This window comes from Sorex araneus, chromosome 3 (assembly GCF_027595985.1).
Source record: "Sorex araneus isolate mSorAra2 chromosome 3, mSorAra2.pri, whole genome shotgun sequence".
NCBI classification, from domain to species: Eukaryota; Metazoa; Chordata; class Mammalia; order Eulipotyphla; family Soricidae; genus Sorex; species Sorex araneus.
The window spans coordinates 2,862,757-2,876,774 of NC_073304.1; the positions used below are offsets into that span (position 1 = coordinate 2,862,757).

The 14,018-nt window shown below is 69.0% G+C and overlaps 1 protein-coding gene across 2 annotated transcripts; it reads left to right on the forward strand.

Annotated features, from left to right (window-relative positions):
- Positions 1 to 4,259: 4,259 nt before the first annotated feature.
- On the forward strand, positions 4,260 to 11,616 carry SLC25A29 (solute carrier family 25 member 29). Of its 2 annotated transcripts, XM_004603749.3 has the most exons (4): positions 4,260 to 4,556; positions 7,784 to 7,827; positions 10,144 to 10,227; positions 10,323 to 11,616. In XM_004603749.3, the coding sequence occupies exons 1-4, from the start codon at positions 4,523 to 4,525 to the stop codon at positions 11,061 to 11,063; spliced, it is 903 nt and encodes a 300-aa protein (XP_004603806.2). In that variant the 5' UTR covers positions 4,260 to 4,522; the 3' UTR covers positions 11,064 to 11,616. The 2 variants fall into 2 exon arrangements, with proteins under 2 accessions (XP_004603806.2, XP_054989486.1); XM_055133511.1 differs by lacking the exon at positions 10,144 to 10,227.
- The last annotated feature ends 2,402 nt before the right edge of the window (positions 11,617 to 14,018 follow it).

Consider the following 14,018-nt stretch of genomic DNA (forward strand, 5'->3'; position numbering starts at 1 on the left):
CCACCGGCGCTGCCCTGCAGCCCCACCGCTCTGTCTCACCCGCCACCCAGCCCGGCCCCGGGGACGCGACCCCGCACCCTGCCCGACAGAGGGCCACGTCAGGAGTCCTGGGCTGGTGGGCAGCTGCCACTGGGCAGAGGCCACGTCACGGCGGACACCCCCGGGCTCCTCTGGCCTGTCCCGACGGGCTGGGGAACACCTTCGCTGGGTCTCTGGGCCCCGGGCTCTATTTTTACCCCGGGACGTGCCCTGCGCTATTTCTGACCCGCACATCTTGAGTTTCCTGTCACCCCCAGGCTGGCAGAGGGAGGAGCGGCCCCAAGGTCAGTGCCCCGAGTGGGGCCGGGCACCTGGGAGCACAGCTCACCTGGGGAGCCCGGGGGAACCGCAGCCACTTCCCTCCCGACCAGACATGCCCACGGCACCCCCTACCACAGGTCATGCATACGCCACCCACATCCCGGGACACACACAGGGGACACACGTGTAGCGCCCCACATCACGGGACACACACACAGGTCACACATACGCCACCCACATCCCGGGACACACACAGGGGACACACGTGTAGCGCCCCACATCACAGGACACACACACAGGTCACACATACATACGCCACCCACATCACGGGACACACATGCAGCGCCCCGCATCACAGGACACGCACATGGCACCCCACCATGGGACATGCACATACGGCTCCCCACGACACGTGGCTCCCCACAGCTCGCGGGGCAGCGTGTCATGCTCCCCGACATCCCTCACCTGCCACCCACAGCCCTTTCCTGCAGGGCCCGGAGCCTGCTGGGGCGGGTTAAGCAACCCCTCGAGGGGCTGGAGCGGGGAGGGCGTTTGCCTTGCACGCGGCCGACCTGGGTTCGATCCCCAGCGTCCCACAGGGTTCCCCAAGCAGTGATTGCCAGGAGTGATTCCTGCTGGGTGTGACCCAAAAAGCAAAAAGAAAAAAGGAATCCCTCGGCGCCCCTGCCCCTCTCCGTACCCGCACGGCTGCCCTGCCGAGGCTGACGCCGCACCAGCCACAGGGTCCACTTTCTTTTGTATTCTGGGTGGTGGGGCAGCGTACCCGGCAGTGCTCAGGGGTCACTCCTGGCGCAGTGCTCTGGGGAGCTCGGGGACCATACGGGATGCCGGGGACTGAACTCAGGGTAGCCCCGTGCAAAGCAAGACACCCCGCCCGCTGTGCCACCGCCCCGGCCCCCGAGAATCGATACTTTGGGGGGACACCTGGGGATGCGTGGGGGCTGCTCTGGCACAGTGCTCAGGGCCGGCTCAGCAAGCGTTCCCTCCCGCCCCTCCCGCCACCTCCCGGCTGGGAACCTGCATGTTCTCGGGATTCTCAGCTCCACAGGCCACTGCTGACGTGACTCCCCAAGGAAGCCCACAGCCAGGACCCCACCCCGGGGCCCCTCGCGCCGACACGCACCCCCTGCCAGGACCGACGGTGGCGGGGCTCGACTCGAGTGAAAGCTGTGGGGTCCGGGCACGCCTCTGCCGCGGGGGCACGCGAGCGCTGAGGCTTCTGACCCTAATTCTACAAGTACAGCTGAGAAAAGTGCCTCTAGAACCTTCTGCCAACGCCCCCTGCCCCTCCCGCGTCGCAGACCCGCTGGTCCCAGAGACAGTGCAGAGCTCTGGCTGCTCAGACTTGCTGCAATTATTGAGCACCAAGTGTGTACCAGGCCCTGCGGCATGCCAGGGTGGTCACACGGTCCCTGGGCGCAGACTTGCTCCGAGGGGGACGAGCCCGGCCCAGCCTTTGCCAGAACAATGTGGCACCAGCTGTAAAGTCACCCCTGCAGAACAGGCCTAACCCTGCCCTCCCGCGCCTGGACGGGGTGGGGGGAAGGAATCGCGGGGGGACTGGACGCTGCCCGCCGCGCCTGACGTCCCCACTCCCACTTCCAGGCAGCTGACTGGAACCCTGGAGCTGGCGCTGGGTGGCCGCTCCCAGACTGACGCCCCCTCCACGCCGAGGGTTCCTCCACACCCCCTCCCGCTCACCGGCCCGCTGCCCCCAGGCGGTCTGGAGGGCTGGGGAACGCAGGGAAATGAGAGCACCCATCAGTGCTCAGGCCTGACTCCTGGTTCTGTGCTCAGGGACCACTCCTGGTGGTGCCGGGATTGACCCGCTTGGCCGTGCGCATCAGACCCACACACAGCACCATCTCCCGAGCCCCACGCAGGGCGCGCTCTAATGCCACAGTGCTCAGGGAGCATTCAGCCCTGGGGCCGGCCCCGAGCCCCTCTAGGCAAGCGCACGCCCAGCCTGCTGAGCTCGCTCTGGTCGGACAGAGACCAGCTGGCCAGCCCGCGGCCCTCCGGGGTCTGCACCCACCACGCCCCAACTCGTCCTCCAAAGGCCCCCAGCAGCGGTGGAGAGGGCAGGGCAGTCTGGCCTCAGGGCCCCCCTGCCCCCCACATGCTGGATCTGTCCCCAAGCCCGAGGATCCCCCTCTAAACGCTCCCCGCCAAGCTGTGTCCAGAATGTCCTGCAGGACACACAGGACCCCCCCCCCCACCTGCCGCAGCTCCCCAAACAGGCCCTCCCGAGGGGACTTCTGTGTGGCCTCTCCCCAGGGACCGGGATTCCCGCCCAGGCACGTGCAGCCCCCACCAGGGGCCGGAGCACAGGACGGCGGGGAGGACGCTGGCCTTGCACACGGCCCACCCGGGTTCAATCCCAGCACCACATCTGTCCCCGGAGCACGGCCAGGAGTGATGCCTGGGCACAGCTGGGTGAGACCCTGCCCCGAAATAAGGCAGAAACCAAAGGCTCGGGGCTGGAGCGACAGCACAGCGGGGAGGGTGTTTGCCTTGCACATGGCCAACCCGGGTTCGATTCCGAGCATCCCATAGGGTCCCCTGAGCACCGCCAGGAGTAATTCCTGAGTGCATGAGCCAGGAGTAACCCCTGAGCACCGCCGGGTGTGATCCAAAAAGAGAAAAAAAAACAAACTTTCGAGCTCCACCCGCCAGGATGGCCCGTCAGCCTGCAGGTCTGGGTGGGGGCCTTGCTCCCGGAGACCCAGGGGTCCACTAGGTAGGGACTGTCCTGTTGAACCACAATGCCTGCACGGGCCTCTAGCCACCCAAATACCCCCACAATTAACCGTCCTGTTGAGGGTCTGGGCTTCTCTGGACAGAGGCTGTTGACAGTCAAGCCCAGGCCTCCAGACCCTCAGTTCAGGGCCCAGCAGCCTTCACGAGCACTGGACTAAGAGTCAGCCGGCCTGGGTTTGGGTCTCTGCTTAATGAATATTGTATTTTGGTTCCACGGTGAAGGCCGGAGGTTCCATCCAAGCACCAAGCACGGCTCGGTCCCGGAGCACCGCAGGTGTGTGGCCCCAAACCGAAGGATGAGGATGAAGACGACGCTAATGACAAAAACAGGCCCTAAGGCGGATGCCGGAGAGCAGCGCTGCGCTCGGGTCCAAGGCGCACAGACCCACCGTCGCCCCGCGCCCGCGGGGCCCGCGGGGCCGGTGACCTCAGGCCGGAAAGGAGCGCGGGGCGCCCGGAGGAAGGACGCTGGCGGGGCCTGAAAGGTTCCAGGCCCGACAGAGGCGCTGGGGAGGGCGCGGGAGCGGAGCAGGCCGGACCCTCCCGGGGCCCCAAAGGGGTCTCATGACCCCAGCATCTCAGACCCCTCCGGGGCGCCCGCCCCCAGGCATCCCCGCCACCCGCGCCGCCCAGCTCCCCAAGGTGACCGACCGACCCGTGCGCCCGGACACCTGGCCGCCCGCTCACGCTCGCTCGGGGTCACCGGGCAAGGCGCGCGCCCCTCGGCCCGCGCCCCGCGCGCCCGACACCCGCACCGGCTCCATGTGCGCGTCCCGGGGCCTGATCCCGTCCTGGTCCCCGCGCGGGCCTGGAACTCCGCTCCCCGCCCCGCAGAGCCCCGGGGGCCCAGGCGACTCGGCTCCCGCGGGGTCCCGGCGCCCCTCCCGGGCCGGCGCAGCCCGCACCCCGCCGGCGCGCACGCAGCCCCGCAGCGCCTCGGGAGCGGCGCGGGCGGGCGCACCAAGCGCAGCCTTTGTCAGCGGCACCGCCCCCGCCGACGCGCCCCGCCCCCCGCGCCCGCGCGCTCCGCCAATGAGGCGCGGCGGCGGCGCGCAGGCCCCGGGGTGTTGTCCGCGCCGCGCCCGCCCATTGGCCGCGCCCGGAGCCCCGCCCACCCCGGCGGCCCGCGGGGCGGGGCGCGCGGCCCGAGGTGAGGGACCTCGGGCGGCGGGCGGGCGGCGGCGAGGGCACCGCGAGCCGGGCAGCGAGGGCAGCGCGCCGGGCCGGGAGGTCGCGCAGAGCTGCCGCCGCCGCCGCCGCCGCCGCCGCCGCCGCCGCCGCCGCCAGACTCCGACCTGCCTGGGGGCGCTCCGCGGCGGGAGGTGGCGACCCGGCCAGGTGCGGACGCAGCCCGCCGGGTGGGGAGTCCCCGACGGTGACCAGTCCAGCGAGGGGCCGGAGAAGGACGCGGAGGAAGGGCAGCCTCTCGGGGTACCTGGCCATGGCGCTCGACTTCCTAGCTGGATGCGCCGGGGGTAAGGAGGCCCGCGGGGTGCGTGGCACTGGGGCGCGCGGGACGGGCGCGGGCGGGCGCTCGGCGCCGCAGCTCCGCGCCCGGCCGGGGTGTCCGCGCCCGCACGACGGCCGGCTCGCACGGGACGTGCGTTGACCTCCGCGAGGGCAGGTGTCTTCGCCTTCGGGGCGCCCTGGAGGAGAGGTCTGGGGGCGCCGGGGCTGCACCCGGGGTGAGTGGAAGCGCCGCGGGCCAAGGCGATGCCGCCGCCCCCGGCGCGGCGCTCCCCCGCGTCGCAGAAGTTTGGGTCTGAGTCCTCCCCTCCCCCCAGCCGTCTGGGCCCGGCGGAAGCCACCCTGGACCCCCCAGCGGGCCGGCCCGGCGCGCGCTGGAGCGGGCCGGCCGTGCCAGGGCGCCAAGTCCGCCTTGGCACACCGCGTCCTTCCTGCGCGTTCCGTGAACCGCGCCGGGGTGGCAGAGGGGGCAGCCGAGCCGGGCGCCCGTGCACGTGGCACTGGCGGAGGGCACTTGGCGGCGCTGCCGTCCCCGCCCCGCCTGCGCCCCGGCCGGGCCCGCGTCCGTGGGCCGCTTCCCCGCCGGCCCACCGTTTGCTCACTTGTTTTTCTTCGGGGATCACGCAACAGGTCTTGTCCGTGGACGGGGAGCCAGGCCGCGCCCCTCGCCTCCCTGGCGCGTTGACAGCCCGCGGCGGGCCCGCGGGCCATCGGGCCGGCCCGGCCGAGTGGCCGGGGGGCCGGGTCGTGCGCTGACGTGGGCCGCGGCCCCGCGCCGGGACGTGCCTTTGTTTGCACCCGCAGGGGCCGGGGCTTGGCTCGGTCTCGCGCGCGCCGGCTGCCAGCGGCGCTGGCGGGGGTGTGCGCCGTGGAGGGCCGCGGCGGCGGGGCTGGCCCGGGCCTTGGGCGCCGCGTTCGCGCCGGCCGCTCCCTCCGCAGGCATGCGGCGGCCGGTGGGCCGGGAGCGGGCCAGGAAAGGGAGCTGCGCGCGCGGGGCGGGTTCGGGGCCCAGGTGGCGGAGCGTCGCCCCCGCATGCAGACGGCACGTGGGGCAGGGTGCTGACTCGGGATGGGTGCCCGCGCCCTGCCAAGAGTCAGCCCGGAGCACCGCAGGGTGTGGCCTAAAAACAAAGAAGCGGAATGAGCCCCCCCAGCTGCCCTGGCCGAGCCTCCTGCGCACCCCACCCCGCGCAGGGGGCCTGGGTCCTCTCTACTCGCACAGGCCCCCTGGGAGCACCGGCCCCACCCCACCTGCATTCAGCCCTCGGAGCTCCACCCTCCGGCCCTCAGGCGAGGGAAGCTGTGTAGGACCCGGGTTTGAGGTCGCTCGCGGCCAGCACTCCCGGCTGGGCTGGAGAATGAGGGCGGGTCCCCAGCCCCTGCTCTGCCCCCAACTCCTGGTGCTGCCCACCAGGCTCTGACCTGCGTGCGGGCCACACCCTCCGTCTGGCCCCCTGAGCCCCCCACACCTGGGGCTGGCGCCTTCAGACTCAAGGCCTGCGGGCTCTGGAGAAAGAAGTTGCGCTGGTACCCTGCACTCACGTTCAACTCTTTTTTGGGGGGAGGTGGGGTGCTCAGGACGGGCTTCTGGCTCTGTGCTCAGGCATCACCCCTGGTGGGTGGGGGAACCATTTGGGAATTGAAGCTGGGTCAGCTGCGTGCCAGGCAGATGCTTTCCCTGCAGCACTCTCTCTGGCCCTGCAAACTCCTTTTTTATTTTTTTTTGCTTTTTGGGTCACACCCAGCGATGCTCAGGGGTTACTCCTGGCTTTGCACTCAGGAATTACTCCTGGCGGTGCTTGGGGGGCCATATGGGATGCCGGGGATCGAACCCAGGTCGGCCGCATGCAAGGCAAACACCCTATCCGCTGTGCTATCGCTCCGGCCCCAAAACTCCTTTTTAAATTAAGATTAAAAACATGTTTTGGGGGGCTGGAGTGATAGCACAGCGGGTCGGGCGTTTGCCTTGCACGCGGCCGACCCGGGTTCGAATCCCAGCATCCCATATGGTCCCTTGAGCGCCGCCAGGGATAATTCCTGAGTGCAGAGCCAGGAATGACTCCTGTGCATTGCCAGGTGTGACCCAAAAAGCAAAAAAAAACCCAAAACACATGTTTTGGGGGTCTGGAGCGATAGTACAGCCGGTAGGGCGTTTGCCTTGCATGCGGCCGACCCGGGTTCGATTCCCAGCGTCCCATAGGGTCCCCTGAGCACGCCGGGAGTAATTCTTGAGTGCAGACCCAGGAGTAACCCCTGAGCATCGCTGGGTGGTGTGACCCAAAAAACAAAAACAAAAAAAACAACCAAACATGTTTTTGGCCCAAACCTGGCAATGCTTAGGGGTACTCCCAGCCCAGTGCTCTGGGACCACACTATGCCGTGGGGTACTCCCAAACTAGTGCTCGAGGGACCATGCCATGCCAGGGCTACTCTCAGCCAAGTGCTCCAGGGACCATGCCATACCAGGAATCTGTGTCTTCCATATGCAAAGTACACGCCCGACCCACTGATCTATTTCCCGCATCCCCCTTTTCTTCTCTTTTTCAATGGTACTGGGGGCCCAGCCTGTGGCCATAGGCCTCGAGCCTTGCCCTGGCCCGTGGTCCTAGGCAGGCTGTTGGCCAGGGAGGCGGGAACGAGGCTCTGACTGGCCGGGCGAGTCACGTGCTCGGGGAGGTGGGCTGTGCCCTTGATTGACAGACCGCGTCGGAGACCCATTCCCCCATCCACACGGCCAGCCCGTCGGGGTCCCTGTGCCACTGGCAGGGAGAAGCTGGACGCCCTGCGTGGGGGCATCCCATCCTCGGATGACCCTCTGGCGGGGGGGACGACAGTGGGCAGCAGTGGGGACATTCTGTTCATAGGCGAGAACAAATCCCGCCCCCCCAAGCAACCCGCCCACGGGGGCAGCGCCCCCTCCCCCAGCATCTACCGTCTTTCCACCAGGCCTGGGGGGCTGCTGGGTTTCTGCGTCTGTCCGGGCCCCGCGGAAGGTGGACTCCGGGGCTCTGCCTCGTGTCCAGCACGCAGGGCCCGCCGTCACCCTGGGCGGGGGGCTGCATCCCCAGCGCTAGAACTGGGGGTCACGGAACCCCGACTGCCTCCCTGGGCACGAGGCGGCTCCGGGCAGGGAGGAGCCCTCAGCCAGTGCGGGGGGGGGCAGCCGGGAGGGGCAGGGGGCCTCTCTCCCGCGCCCCCGGTCTCAGCCCCCCGCGCTGTCCGCTTCTTCCCGCAGGTGTGGCCGGCGTGCTGGTGGGTCACCCGTTTGACACGGTCAAGGTGAGTGCTCGCTGCCCGCGCAGCCCGTTCTGCCTGGGGGTCAGGGCTGTGGCCAGCCGGCCCCGGGGAGCGGGGCTGGGTCCCGCGGGTCCCTGTCGGTGCCCGCCAGGCGTGAACACGTTTGTCCTGGGGTCTCCAGCACCCCCCGATCGCTTGGGCCTTTGTCAGCCCCCCACAGTCTGGGGGTGCAGGGTCCCTCTTGGCCCCGACCCCCTGGGCACGCCCTCTGGGCTAGGCCACGCGGGGTCACGGAGGGCCCCTTTCTGTCCCTGGGGTGGGCGCCTAGGTTAGCCCTGCAGCATCCGTCCCCACAGGCGAGACCCCGGCGGTCCAGCCCCGCGCTGCAAGCACGCACACGCGCGCACACACTAGCACACACTAGCACACACACCAGCACACACACCAGCACACACACCGGTAAATGTCCTTCCGAGAGGAAACGACCAGGGCAGGCGACGCAGGGCTGCTCTTCCCTGCCGCAAATCCGTTTCCAAATCCGTTTCCGCGCCGACAGCCCCGCCCACCCCCGCGCCTGCGCACGCGGAGCGTTCCCAGCCCCACGGCGCGTTCCCGGCTCCCCCCTCCCCCCGCTCCCCCCCCTCGGCTGCATCCCACGGTCGTTCCCACGAGCTGCTTCCTTCCATGGTCCCGACCAGGCCCCGACATGTCAGGAAGAAGCAGGGGTGGATAATCACGTCCTGCAGACCTTTCGCATGGAGCCTGGAGAGATGGCGCAGGGGGGTCAGGGCTCCGGCCTTGCCTGTGGCCCACCGGGCCGGACCCCCAGGACTGCACACGGCCCCCTGAGCACCACCAGGAGTGATCCCCGAGTGCAGAGCCGGGAGTAAGCCCTGAGCACAGCCAGGTGTGAGCCCGGAACCATAAAGAGAGAAGGGGGAGAGAAAAGAGAGACCGAGAGAGGGAGAGAGGGAGGGGGAGAGGGAGAGAGAGGCCTTAATTACTCGGTGGTATTTTGGACCACACCCTGCAGTGCTGGGGGCTGTCCCGGCTCGGTCCTGGCTGTGCTTCTAAAGGTCGAGTGGAACCGTGTGACGTTGAGCCCGCGGCCCCAGCAGCCGGGGTTGCATTCAGCCGCTTGAGCTCAAGATTCTTCCTGCTTTGGGGGCTCTACCTGCCGGTGCTCCTGGCAGGCCTGGGGACCACATGGGGTGCTGGGGATCACTCCCGGGTCAGCTGGGTGCCAGGCAAACGCCCTCCCCGCTGTGCTCTCTCTCCAGCCCCTCCAAGGAGGTGTTGGTTTTTTTTTTTTTTTTCTTTTTGGGTCACACCCAGCGATGCTCAGGGGTCACTCCTGGCTCTGCACTCAGGAATTACTCCTGGCGGTGCTCGGGGGACCATATGGGATGCCGGGAATCGAACCCGGGTCGGCCGCGTGCAAGGCAAACACCCTCCCCGCTGTGCTATCGCTCCGGCCCCTCCAAGGAGTATTTTTCATGCCTTTTCCAAAGGTATCAGGAAGGACGGACGTGGCTCAGGATTTCTCAGGGCCACTCGCGGGAAACTTGACCTTTCAAGCTCAGGGTGCCAAAGCGAACCGCAGCACCCCGTAATTTATGATGTACGTGTGTGTGGCTCAGAGACATGGACACATGGGGGGGCGGGGCGTGGTCGCTGGCTCTCTGTGACACTCCTGAAACTTAGTTACAAAGTACTGTGGATCCTAGAGGCTTCTGAGCAGCCTCAGAGGCATCCCCTGGGACAGATGTGGGCGCCCAGCGCGACCCCACACACGCGTCCGCCGTGAGGGCAAGCGTGCGTGAGAGGCGCACACGCGCAGGCGCAGCTGATGCGCTGCCCGGAGCACAGGCCCGGCCGGCGCCCTCCCCCCTGCCCGCCTGTCGCCCCATTTCCCCAGTGGCCTTGGGACCTCGTCAGACAGCTGCAGACGCCACGCTATGAGTTCCTAACGCTGCTCACTCCTGGCGGTGCTCAGGGCGCACTCCGGGGACGGAGGGGCCCTGGGCAGTGCGGGGAGGCCGGCACGATGCCCGCTGTACTCTCTGTCCAGTCCCCAGAGCCGTCTCTCCCGCGGAGGGGATTGGGAAAGGCTTGAGGACCCCCGAAAACCTCTCCCGCGCCAGCGCCCCGCCTCAGCCGAGAGGGGGGACCCCGTCTCTGCCCGGTGACGCGCCCGCCTGGCCGTGCCCATGAGCTGGACCGGGTCCCCCCACCTCGGGGAGGCCGTGGAGTAGGAAAGCCGAGGCCGGCGGTGGACCCCCAGGCAGCCGCCCCCTCGCCAAGCCCCCGGCCCCTCCCGGGCTGCCCGGCGCCCCCCCTCACGGGCCCTCCCCGCAGGTGCGGCTGCAGGTGCAGAACGCCGAGAAGCCCCAGTACCGGGGCACGCTGCACTGCTTCCAGACCATCGTCCGGCAGGAGAGCGTGAGTGGGCGCGCGGGCTCCGGCTCGGGGGGAGGAACGGGGTGCGGCCCCCTTCCCGCCCGCCCCCCACATCGCGCCCCTCTGTCCGCCCGCAGGTGCTGGGCCTGTACAAGGGCCTGGGCTCGCCGCTCATGGGGCTCACCTTCATCAACGCGCTGGTGTTCGGCGTCCACGGCAACACCCTGCGCGCCCTGGGCCGCGACTCGCCGCTCAACCAGTTCCTGGCGGGCGCGGCGGCGGGCGCCATCCAGTGCGTCATCTGCTGCCCCATGGAGCTGGCCAAGACGCGGCTGCAGCTGCAGGACGCGGGCCCGGCGCGGCCCTACCGCGGCTCGCTGCACTGCCTGGCGCACATCTACCGGCAGGAGGGCGTGCGCGGCGTGCACCGCGGCATGCTGGCCACGCTGCTGCGCGAGACCCCCAGCTTCGGCGTCTACTTCCTGTCCTACGACGTGCTCACGCGCGCCCTGGGCTGCGCGCCCGGCGACCGGCTGCTGGTGGCCAAGCTGCTGCTGGCGGGCGGCACGTCGGGCATCCTGTCCTGGCTGTCCACCTACCCGCTGGACGTGATCAAGTCGCGGCTGCAGGCCGACGGGCTGCGGGGCTCCCCGCGCTACCGCGGCCTGCTGGACTGCGCGCGCCAGAGCTACCAGGCCGAGGGCTGGCGCGTCTTCACCCGCGGCCTCACGTCCACGCTGCTGCGCGCCTTCCCGGTCAACGCGGCCACCTTCGCCACCGTCACCGTGGTGCTGTCCTACGCGCGCGGCCCCGAGGCGCGGCCCGACGGCGACGCGGCCGCCCCGGCGCCCGCCCTGACGCAGAGGTCCAGCCTGTGAGCGCGTGGGTGTGGGGCCGGCCGCAGCCCCTTGGCGCCTCCCACGGCCCCGCGGGCAGCCCTGGCCAGTGGCTGGGCCCGCAGAGGCCGGCTGTCCCTGCCCGCCTGGCACCTGCCATCCCCAGACCCCCGGGCGCGCCAGCCCCGCCGCTGGGGTCTCGGAGGGCTCCGGGCCGGCACTCCTCTGCCACCGGTTCCAGGCTGCGGCCGACGGGAGCGGCCTTGGGGGCCTGTCCACGACACTGCGGGGCAGAGGCGGCCTTTGTGCAGGGACCTGCAAACACTCCAAGAAGTCACATGCTTGGGCAGTGGTGCGGGGATGGTAGGAGACCCCCCTCCCCCACAGTGAACACTCCGGGCCGCAGGGAAACTCCCTCTGGGCCTCAGGCTGCCTGTCTGTAAAATGGGGCCTGTGGCTCTGGCCTCCCCAGCAGATGGTGGGCGCGAGGCCACCCAGGCCTGTGGCACTGAGGTGGCTCGTACTGTCCAGACTGGCGCTGATCCCCCTGTCCGGCCAAAACTGCCCAGGGAATAAAGTCTTATTTTGTAACGAGCACAGCCGTGGTCTGTGTGCGAGAGTAACGGGCTGGCAGGATGCCAGCGCCAGCCAGGGGGTTGGGCCAGCTGGGGGCTGGGCCACTCACCACCCTGGGCTACCTCACCTGCAAAATGGAGCTGGCAGGAGTGGGGCGGGGGTGAAGGCCCGGCCCGCTCAGCAGCTGGAGTGATGAGAGAGAGAATGGCATCCAGGAGAAGGGGATGACTGAGCCACGCTCCAGAGGCACGTGACAGCCCACAGAGACAAGAGTTGCCCAGCCTAAGAACTGGGAGGGCTTCCTGGAGGCGGCGGCCAGCCTATGCCTGACCATGCATGCATCTACCTTTGCTCTCAGCCCCATGCCCCAGTCACCAAGCTGGAGAACCTGATGCCTGCCCGAGGAGGGGGCCCCCTCCCCCCTCACTCTGCACTGACCCCCACCTGCCCTGTGGGCACCCACCCTCCCCCTCCTCATTCTGCACTGACCCCCAGTTTGCTGAGATGAGGCCAGACAAGACCTGGCTGCTGACCAGATCTGGCCAGTGGAGTGTTAAGTCTCTTGGGGGTCCATGAAGATCCAGGCCCCACCCCCACCCCACTTCGCTGTCCTCTGAAGGAAACGGGCAGCCAGAGCCCCTCCCCCACCCGGGCCTACGTGGTATCAGTGGTAAATCGAGCAGGGAAGGAACCAGGAAAGCGCCAGGGCCGGGCGCGGGCGAGTCCGGGCAGGCGGGAGGCGGGTCTGACTGCTGCTGGGTCACTGGGCAACGCGGTGTGAGCAGCAAACATCGCGGCTGCCCCCCCAGCCCGGGGCGCCCAGAAACCCCGTTCCCGCCCCTCTCCCGGGAACGCGGGCTCCAGGCCTCAGAAACGCCGAGACGCACACCCAGATAGGCGTGTGCACCTGGGCCGGGCACCCCGACGTTCCTTCCTGGGTGCAGGGTCGCTGGGATACGAGTCAGCCGGAGGGCGGTTCCGGGCGAGGGCCCAGTGCGGGGCAGGGATCCCGCGGGTGCCCCCGTCCCGCCCTCCCTGGCTCCCTCTGCTTTGGGGCCACACCTGGCTCTGCACTCGGGCATCATCCTGGCGGGCACTGGTAGCTGTAGGGGTGCCGGGATCGAAGCCGGGTCAGCCGCGTAGGAGGCCAACGCCCTCCCCGCTGCGCTATGGCTCCAGCCTCCCACTCCCTGGCGGGGAGGCATGCCCGGTGGGCTCAGGGGCTCCCAGAGATGTTCAGCCCCAGTGCTCAGCTGCTGCGGAGCACAGCTTGTAGTGGCTCACTCCGGGGGTCGATGCTGCTGAGGCAGGGGGAGTCTGGGTGCCGCATGTCCGGTGAGGCCTTTCCAGGCCGGGTCTGGCCAGTGTGAGGGGGCGGGTTGGTGCTGGGGCTTCTGAAGAGCTCGGGAACAGGACCCCTGGCCGCGGTCGCCCGGTCCATGCTGTCCCTCAGTTGGTCCTTTGCAGCGAGGGCCTTGCCGACAAGGAGGGGGTGGGTGCCTGTGAGAATGAGCGGGTGGCGGGGTGGGGGAGACAGGCGGGGGGACGGGGAGCAGGCGGGGGGCGGGGGGCGCAGTGTGAAGATGTGCGAGACCCCAGCCCGGCTGCCAGGGAGTCCCAGAGGGTCTGAACGGTAAGGAACAGAAGGATGGCGCGGGCCAGCGCGGGGGGGTGTGGGGGGACCGGAGCGGGTTTGGGGGAGCAAGGGCGGTGCAGGCTCCACCGGGGCATCCCCCGAGCACTTCGTGGCCACGGCCCAAGCGAGGGGCTCTGAGTCCCCAGGACACGCCCTGGCTTTGCACCCCCCCCCCCAAGGCTGCCAGCAAGGCAGGGCAGCGTCCAGGCCTGCACACCTGCGGGGGGCGCTGCAGCGCGAAGTCTCAGTGCTCGGCGGGCGGCTCTTCACAACCACCCCTTGTCCAGCGCGTCCGCGTGGCCAGAGAGGCCGAGGCTTGGGCACAGCCGCGGCCCAGTGGGGAGGGGGTGCAGGCCTTGCACGTGGCCAGTCCAGGCTCTGTCCCCCGCATTCCACGGGGCCCCAGGACATCGAGAGGGGCGGCCCGAAGAAACCAGACCCGGGAAGGCTGGGATTTCCTGAGGGCCTAGAGCACAACTCAGGAGCCACAGCACAGCGGGGAGGGTGTTGGCTTGCACACGGCCAACCCAGGCTCAATCCCCAGCATCCCATAGGTTCCCCCGAGCACCGCCAGGTGTGACCCAAAAAGAAAAAAAAGGGGGCTGGAGTGATAGCATAGCAGGTAGGGCGTTTGCCTTGCACGCAGCCGACCCGGGTTCAAATCCCAGCATCCCATAGGGTCCCCTGAGCACCGCCAGGAGTAATTCCTGAGTGCAGAGCCAGGAGTAACCCCTGTGCATCACCAGGTGTGACCCAAAACCGAAGAAAAAAAAAAAAAAAGAAAA